This window comes from Nicotiana tabacum, chromosome 7 (assembly GCF_000715075.1).
Source record: "Nicotiana tabacum cultivar K326 chromosome 7, ASM71507v2, whole genome shotgun sequence".
Lineage (NCBI taxonomy): Eukaryota > Viridiplantae > Streptophyta > Magnoliopsida > Solanales > Solanaceae > Nicotiana > Nicotiana tabacum.
Window position 1 is genome coordinate 88,165,993 of NC_134086.1, and position 9,759 is coordinate 88,175,751.

Below are 9,759 nucleotides of genomic sequence, written 5' to 3' on the forward strand. Positions count from 1 at the left end.
GGTCCAAACTCTAGCCTGCGATGCCCTTACCTCTTGACTCGGCCTCCGAATGCTCCAAATCCAACCAAAATCAGTATCATACCATTAGTACACGCTAAAGAAACAAAGCCCAAGCCAAAATAATCAAATCAACTAAAAAATCCCGAAATTGGCCAAACCTGACCCCCGGGCCCACGTTTCAGAATTCAATAAAAATCACCTCACTAGAATCCTTATCCTCCCACGAGTCTATACATACCAAGAACATTAAAATTGGACCTCAAATGGCCCCTCAAATCCCCAATTTAAACTCTCCAATTTCAAGCCCTAATCCCTCAATTTTAACCCATAAATCCCACTAATTTCATGTCTAATCAGTTAGAAATCACCATAGAATCGAGTATTGAGTTCAAAAATCTTACCTCCAAGTTTTACCCCTCGAATTCCTCTCAAAAAGCTCCAAGTTCGAACACAAATGGTGAAATAAGGCTGAAAATCGCGAAGGGAAGCTTTTATAGTTTCTGCTCTAGGAATTCCGCACCTGCGGTCCCATAAGCGCATCTGCGCTACCGCTTCTACGATAATTCTGCGCTTCTGTGGGTTTCACTTAAGGGGACCAACTTCCGCACCTGTGCCCCAGGCCTCGCACCTGCGGGCTCGCAGGTGCGGGTAATCATCCGCTGCTGCGACTAAGTCCGCTCCTGCGGTCCCCAATCCGCAGCTGTCGAAACAACAGAAGCAGTAAAATTCTGCAACTCCACTCCAATTCCAAATCTTCCGGCACCCATCCAAATCCATCCCGAGGCCCTCAGGATCTTAACCAAACATGCCAACAAGTCACTTATCTTCACTCAAACTTATACCAACCATAGGAACACTCAAAACAATGTCGAAACACCAAATCACCCTCGGATTTAAGCCTAAGGATTTCCAAACTTCCAAATTCCGCAACCGATCTAAAAACCTATCAAACCTCATCTGAATGACCTGAAATTTTGTACAGATGTCACAAATGACACAACAGACCTACTCCAATTTCCAGAATCTTATTCTGACCCCGATATCAAGATTTTCACTACCGACCGAAAAACACCAAAATTTCAGTTTCGCCAATTCAGGCCTAAATCTACCACGGACCTCTAAAATACATTCCGATCACGCTCCTAAGTTCTAAATCACCTAACGAAGCTATCTGAACCATAAAAACCAAATTTCGAGATCATTTACTCACAAGTCAACTCAACTTCCGGTTGATTTTTCCAACTAAAGCTTCCAAATAAGAGACTAAGTGTCTCATTTCACTCCATGACCACTCCTAAAACAGAACAACTAATACGATGTGATGAAATACAACTGAAACAACACATAAGGAAGCAGAAATGGGGAAAATGGAGCGGTAACTCATGAAACGATCGGTCGAATCTTTAAAACATCACACTTCTTGGGGAATGACCATTTTCCGTAACCGGATTGAAATGGTCCCCACAGACTTAATCTTTGAAGTGCTTAAATAACGTATCGTAGGACAAGTCTTGTATAACGTGGTTACTAAAAATAATTTTGCGTATTTGACCGTTGCTTCCTAGTATTGGAGCAGTATATACTGAAACGGTCCCCACAGACTTAATCTTTGAAGTGCTTAAATAACGTATTGTGGACAAGTCTTGTATAACGTGGTTACTAATGTTGCGGAAGCCAAATGTATATAGTGTGAATAAGTCACAACTACTATACCAAAAATTATGACAGCCACCAAATAATAAATAAGACAATAAAACAACAATAAAGGAAACACCAGAATTTACGAGGTTCGGCTAATTTTGCCTACTCCTCGGACACAACCAATATTTTATTCCACTCCAAAAATACAAGTGAAATAATACTAAAGAGAGAAGATACAAATGCCTTAAACAGATGAGAAGGCAAATGAGAGGTGTATCTAAATCCTAAACATTAGGCCTTCTTTTATAGGGGAAAAATCCCCTCCAAACTTAACTCCCAACCAATGTGGGACTTTGGCATTTTGCCAAACTTCAACAAATCTCCACCTTGGCAAAATTCCACATTTTCAATTCTCTCTCAATAACAAATTTTGGTTGTGTCTTCATCTTCAATCTTCAGTGTTCAACAATGTTGATCAAATCCAAACAATGTTGAAACTTGACCGCAGTCACCACCTTTGTCAGCATATCAGCAGGATTCTCTGTAGTATGAATTTTCTTCACCGTGACTCCACCTTTTTCTATGACTTCTCGTACGAAATGATACCGAACATCAATGTGCTTCGTCCTTGCATGATAAACTTGGTTCTTCGCTAATTGAATAGCACTTTGACTATCACAAAAAATTGTGATACCTTTTTGTTCAACACCAAGCTCCTTTAGCAATCCTTGAAGCCAAATTGCCTCTTTCACAGCATCTGTAATAGCCATGTACTCTGCCTCTGTTGTAGACAAAGCAACTGTTGACTGCAAAGTAGACTTCCAACTAACTGGTGCCTTTGCAAAAGTAAACACATAACCAGTAGTTGATCTTCGTTTGTCCATATCACCCGCAAAATCTGAGTCACAATATCCAACTACAGACTGATTGTCTTCCTGCTCAAAAACTAACCCGACATCTACAGTATTATGAATATACCGTAGAATCCACTTCACAGCTTGCCAATGCTCCTTCCCTGGATTGTGCATATATCTGCTAATAACTCCAACAGCTTGTGAAATGTCAGGCCTTGTGCAAACCATTGCATACATCAAGCTACCAACAACATTTGTGTATGGTACCTTTGACATATACTCTCGTTCAGCTTCATCCATTGGCGACATAGTAGTACTTAGCTTAAAATGGGAAGCAAGTGGAGTACTAACTGGCTTAGTCTTGTCATCTATGCCAAAACGTTGAAGTACTCTCTTCAAATATTCCTTTTGAGATAAACAGAGTTTCTTTGAACGTCTATCTCTAATTATCTCCATGCCAAGAATTTTCTTTGCCTCACCCAAATCCTTCATCTCGAACTCCTTCTTCAGTTGAATCTTCAACTTATCAATTTCTTCCAAATTCTTGGAAGCTATCAACATATCATCAACATATAGGAGAAGATATACAAAGGAACCATCTTTAAGCTTGTGCAAATACACACAATGATCGTATTTGCTTCTCTTGTACCCTTGCCGCAACATAAACTCGTCAAATCGCTTGTACCATTGTCTAGAAGATTGTTTCAATCCGTACAACGATTTTTCAAGTTTGCACACCATATTTTCTTTTCCAGCAACTTTGAATCCTTCTGGCTGAGTCATGTAGATTTCCTCCTCCAAGTTTCCATGTAAAACGCAGTTTTTACATCCATTTGAACTAGTTCCAAATCCAATTGTGCTACCAAAGCCAACATAAATCTAATGGAGGAATGTTTTACAACTGGAGAAAACACTTCATTGTAATCAATTCCCTCCTTTTGAGCATATCCTTTGGCCACCAATCTTGCTTTGTAGCGAACATCTACTTGGTTAGGAAATCCTTCCTTCTTTGCAAATACCCATTTGCACCCAATTGCTTTCTTTCCCTTCGGGAGATTGGCCAATCTCCATGTATGATTCTGATGAAGGGACTGTATTTCATCATTCATGGCAATCCTCCACTTATCTTCTTCTGAACTTTGGACAGCGTCTTTATAAGTAGTAGGAACATCATCAGCTACAATTGAGGTTGCACAAGCAACCGTCTCTATGAGACGAACAGGTTTCGTTATTGTTCTTTTTGGCCTGCTGGTTGCTATTGATTCAAGTTGTTGTTGAGATTCCTGAGTTGGAATCTCCTCTACTGGCTCTCCTTCCAGAGGGTAATCTTCATTTGTTTCCTCCTCTGCTTCTTGTGTAGGAAAAATAAATTTTCCCTCAAACTCCACCTGCTTAGAAGCACCTTCATTTTGTTTGGTATCTTCTGTTACCTTATTTACCATAGCAAATTCATCAAAGGTAACATCTCTGCTGAATATTACTTTCTTTGTCATAGGACACCATAAGCGATATCCTTTGACTCCAGAAGTAATTCCCATAAAAATAGCCTTCTTTGCCCTTGGATCCAATTTTGACTCTGTCACATGATAATATGCAGTTGAGCCAAACACGTGCAAAGAGTTATAATCTACAGCAGGTTTTCCGTACCATTTTTCAAATGGTGTTTTTCCATCAATAGCAGCAGATGGTAGACGATTAATGAGGTGGCATGCATATGTAATTGCCTCAGCCCAAAATTCTTTGCCCAAGCCAGCATTGGACAACATACACCGTACCTTCTCCAGCAAGGTCCGGTTCATACGTTCTGCCACTCCATTCTGTTGTGGTGTATGTCTAACAGTGAAGTGTCGGATGATGCCATCATTTTCACAGACCTTATTGAAATGATCATTTTTGTATTCACCTCCATTGTCTGTGCGAATACACTTGATTCTCCTGCCTGTCTGATTTTCCACCATCGTCTTCCATTTGAGAAAAATTCCCAACACTTCATCTTTGCTCTTCATTGTATACACCCATACTCTTCGGGAAAAATCATCAACAAAGGTTACAAAATAGTGCTTCCCACCCAATGAAAGTGTTTTAGAAGGACCCCAAACATCAGAGTGTACATAATCCAAAATGCCTTTAGTATTATGGATCGCTGTACCAAATTTAACCCTTGTCTGTTTCCCTTTAACACAATGCTCACAAAACTCCAAGTTGCAAGCCTTTACTCCTTTTAATAATCCTTGATCTGATAGAGTTTTCAAGGATTTTCCTCCAGCATGTCCCAAGCGCATGTGCCATAGCTTGGTTGCTTCTGCCTCTTTGTCGTCACTGGATGTTACTGTCGCTGTCCCAATAACTGTACTGCCACGATAGCGGTACATATTATTATTCTTCCGATTAGCCTTCATTACCACTAGTGCACCGGAGCATACTCTCATCACTCCATTTTCTGCAATGATTTTGAACCCTTTTGATTCTAGGGCTCCCACAGAGATGAGATTCTTCTTCAAATCCGGTACATATCGAACATCTATCAATGTTCTGATCATTCCATCATGGTTCCTTAATCGTATTGAACCAATGCCATATGAGGTAAGAGGGCTGTTATCCGCTGTATGGATGACTCCATATTCTCCTTCTTGAAATTCCACGAACCAGTCCCTGTTGGGACACATATGATAGCTACAAGCCGAGTCCATCAACCATATGTCTGATGATGTTGATGACTCTGTTGTAACTAATGAGAAGTCTGAATCATCACAATCAGCTACATTTGAATCCATAATAGCCTTTCCATTGTTATGTTTGGCCTTATTCTTCAACTTCGGACAGTCTTTCTTCCAGTGCCCTTTTTCTCGACAAAAGGCACATTCATCTTTGCTGGGTCTGGATCTTGACTTGGATCTTCCCTTCTTTGTCCTCGTTTGATTTTGAGGACGACCCCTCACAAACAGTGCTTCTCCTTCTCCGCCCTTCTGTTTTTCTCGCTTTCTTTGTTCATAGCTGTACAAAGCTGAACAAACTTCTCTGAGAGAAATTTCGTCATTTCCATGGAGTAGAGTAGTTTCAAGGTGCTCGTACTCATCAGGAAGTGACGCCAACAACATTAAGGCCAAGTCACCATCATCATAAGTTGTATCCATATTTTGCAAATCTGTGACCAACTTATTGAAACTGGTGATATGTTCATTCATCGTGGTACCAGGAACATAGGTGAAGTGAAACAGTCTCTTCTTTATGTACAATTTATTTTGACTGTTTTTCTTCAAAAATTTATCCTCCAGTGCTTTCCATAATTTACTTGCAGAAGTTTCCTTTGTGTATGGATATTTCTGCTCTCTAGCAAGGTAGGATCGAATGGTACCGCAAGCAACACGGTTGATAATTCTCCAATCTTCTTCTCCAATAACATCTGGTTTCTTTTCTTCAATGGCCAGATCTAGCCCTTGTTGAAAAAGGACATCTAGAACCTCGCCTTGCCACATCCCAAAATGTCCGGACCCGTCAAATATTTCGACCGCAAATTTCGCATTTGACACAATTCTTGTCATAAGCGAAGATGCCAATGATGACGTATTGTTGACACTTGATGTAGATTCTTCTTGTTTATTGTCTCCCATCTTTGACACAAATATTATTTAATAGCTGACGACACAAATCAAGATTATTTCCTTTCTGGTGTGGAAGATCAGACTAAGCTGCAACCACAGAGCATACTCAGACAGAACCTTGACTCAGTTACCAAGATAAATCTTTTCTGATGTGGAAGATCAGACTATGCTGCAACCACAGAGCATACTTAGACAGTACCTTGGCTCTGATACCAATTGTTGCGGAAGCCAAATGTATATAGTGTGAATAAGTCACAACTACTATACCAAAAATTATGACAGCCACCAAATAATAAATAAGACAATAAAACAACAATAAAGGAAACACCAGAATTTACGAGGTTCGGCTAATTTTGCCTACTCCTCGGACACAACCAATATTTTATTCCACTCCAAAAATACAAGTGAAATAATACTAAAGAGAGAAGATACAAATGCCTTAAACAGATGAGAAGGCAAATGAGAGGTGTATCTAAATCCTAAACATTAGGCCTTCTTTTATAGGGGAAAAATTCCCTCCAAACTTAACTCCCAACCAATGTGGGACTTTGGCATTTTGCCAAACTTCAACAACTAAAGCTATTTTTGCGTATGTGACCCATGCTTTCTAAAATTGGAGCAGTGTATATAAAATCCTCATGACAGGGAATTTGGTTTTGGTTCAGTAATGTTCATAGGTAGAAGAATGTGAATATAGGTGAGATATTTGGAATTAATAATAAATTTTACCATAAACTACGAGTAAGACACATGCATGTAAGGCCTATAAATGTAGTCCGATTAATTTCTGTCTGCCACAGTAGACTATCTAATTGGATATATATGAGTACGACATTTTTTGGAACTAGATTAATATATAGACTTAGTCCGACGATGAAGGTTTCTTAGATAGGACTGTACAGACATATTAATTTGGCGTGCTAAATAAACCAATAACGTTTATTTATAGATGTGATGGTCCTCTTTATCCTTATAGGTGTGTGTGTGACGTGAATACTTTTGGATTAGATCATAATATTATAAGATTAATATTCTTATACTAATATTCCTTAAAATAATATTTTTAAAATTATGAATGCTCGCCAATAAAAATTCTGAAAGCGAGAGAAAAAAAGAGTTAAGTCGTGTCTACTCACTAAATATTTTTATAATTACTGAGTTCGAAAGAGGAAAAAGAGTTGTTTTGATACCTTAATTATTAAGAGTATCTCTTAATTCTTTCCTATTGGTTTCCTTTTTATTACTCTCATTTGAAGTCACTTTCCATCAACATGCAGGACGTAAAAGATTAATGATAATCATCATTAAGAGATTATCTATCCCCTTATCGTTGCCACTAGCGCGCTAATAAGAGGGAAGAAGTGTGCCTATAAATATCGGGCCTTCAAACACATCGATCACACACAATTATCCAGCTAGTTTTCTATAGAGAAACAATCATGGCAGTCAAAGTTACACTACTCAATCTCTTCCTTTCAGCATCCCTCATCACTGCTCTCTTGTTTTCATCAGTCCTTCTGGCTGAAGCCAAAAGTACTGGCCATGGACTTAGCACTGAGATAATCCATCGTGCTTCTAAGAAGTCTCCATTTTTCAACGCTGCTTCTCCAAATTCACTCCGGATGGAGTTAATACCTGACCGTCTTACTGGTGTATACCTAATAAACTTTTCTGTTGGAACTCCTCCAAAGTTTCAACAGGTAGTTGTTGACACTGGCAGTCATATTAATTGGATACAATGCCAACCTTGTGTCGACTGCTACAAACAAGATATCCCCATTTTCTACCCCGTAAATTCTTCAACCTTTAAGCCCGTCTCCTGTCAGTCACCTAAATGCTTTCAAAATAACTGTCAAGGAAGCCAATGCGTGTATTTTGCTACTTACGTTAGTAGTAGTTACTCATTTGGTGATGTAGCTACGGATACTTTCACTTTCTATTCTGCAAATGGAGAGGAATTATCTTTTCCAGCTATTGTTTTTGGATGTGCTCACAGATCCAAATCTACACCAGTGACCCCAATGATGTCTGGCTTAATAGGGCTTGGAGCTTCTCCTGCGTCTTTAATGTCGCAAATAATTAATCCAGCATTTGGACAGAAATTTTCCTACTGTTTTGTGCCCTTTTCACTATTAGGTTTCCCTAGCAAACTTACCTTTGGTGACAATGCTTGGGGACCTGGGAGTTTTTTCACTCCACTTATTGTTAAACCTTCCGATGTGTTCTATTTCTTGACCCTCTTAGGCATATCGGTTGGTGAAAAAAAACTGGAACTTATTGTTAATTCCTCTACTATTTTTCAAGAGGGGAATATTGTGATAGACTCGGGAACTACTTATACTTCCCTTCCTACCCCGTTCTACAACCAACTTGAAACAGTGGTGAGAGAAGCCGTTGAAGTGGAACCGTGGTCTGACAACTCACAATCTGGGACGAGTCTCAGTCTCTGCTACAAAGATTTGGATGGCAATGATATTCCTCCACTGACGCTTCATTTTATTGGAGCTGATGTCCCGCTGTCTAAGGATAATATCATGCCTCCAATGCCAAATAGTGACGGACTTTGCTGCCTAGCCTTTTTACCTACAGAAAATCAGCCCTTCTTCGGGAATGTCGCCCAATCGAACTTTCTAGTTGGATACGATCTAGATAAAATGATCGTATCCTTCAAGGCCACTGATTGCACCAAAATGGCCTGATTTATTTAGTATTAGCTTTAGACTTCTTCAGTCCGTTGTATTCTACTTTGTTACGTGTATGTGGACTTTAGCCTGTATCATCTACGGAAAAAAGACATCTATCTACTAGTACTTAGCTTCTTTGTGTTCTCTACTTTAATGTTCATTCTTTTAAGTGTTTTCGATCATCCTTCTATAACAAACTTAAATAACAAAATAAACAAGATCATTAATTAAGATGTCCACGCTAATTAAAGGACACTTCAATGTTACTGAATTTACTGGATGGTGCCAACTCGATATGCTCAAACTCACAAGGTATGGTCCTGATGGCTTACGTAAAAGTAATTAATTGATAGTTAATCATATACACAAGGCAAATAAACAGAATAATATATATACATCACGTAATAGTAATGGATACTGGTTTCAGATCTTTTTTCTTTTTGTAGATGTTTATTTCCTATCTTAATTAAACTAATGGGAATCGACTGTATCTATCATATTGCAGCATTATATTTATGATCTACCATAATAAGCAAAAACTCAAACCAAACTGTGGTTGTAAAACTAGCTACTTCAACCAGAGGAATTACAGAAAGAGTTTATGCATACTAAATTACATTTAAGCACAACAACAAAACTACTAATTTTAAAGGAATATTCATATACAGTTGCATTGCAGAAAAAATTAATAGGGTCAAGTATATTAGATAAGCTTTAAGTTTCAGCAATGATTATTTATAACTCCTAAAATTAGAATATACTAGATGAAAGCCAAAGTTAGCTAGGTTCCCTTTTGTAGAAAAAGATATTACCTAACTCTAATATCTTCCGGATTCACCTTGACTCATATGTATTTCATTTATTGCATGAATTAGCTAGTTCGTAATGAATAAACTGATATAGTTCAATAAGTCAGTGAATAAACTGATAAAGTTTATAATCATGTCCGGAAAATTTTGAATGGTGAGATCGTCATCT

General features: G+C 38.5%; 1 protein-coding gene across 1 annotated transcript; it reads left to right on the forward strand.

The window, feature by feature from the left end:
• The first annotated feature begins 7,476 nt into the window (after positions 1 to 7,476).
• Positions 7,477 to 8,916, forward strand: LOC107790605 (aspartic proteinase CDR1-like). Its single transcript, XM_016612556.2, has one exon. It carries the CDS (start codon positions 7,537 to 7,539, stop codon positions 8,794 to 8,796), a length of 1,260 nt encoding a protein of 419 aa, XP_016468042.1. The 5' UTR covers positions 7,477 to 7,536; the 3' UTR covers positions 8,797 to 8,916.
• The last annotated feature ends 843 nt before the right edge of the window (positions 8,917 to 9,759 follow it).

Coding starts and splice junctions, on each gene's coding strand:
- LOC107790605 (XM_016612556.2), top strand. CDS start 7,537: ATGGCAGTCAAAGTTACACTACTCAATCTCTTCCTTTCAGCATCCCTC.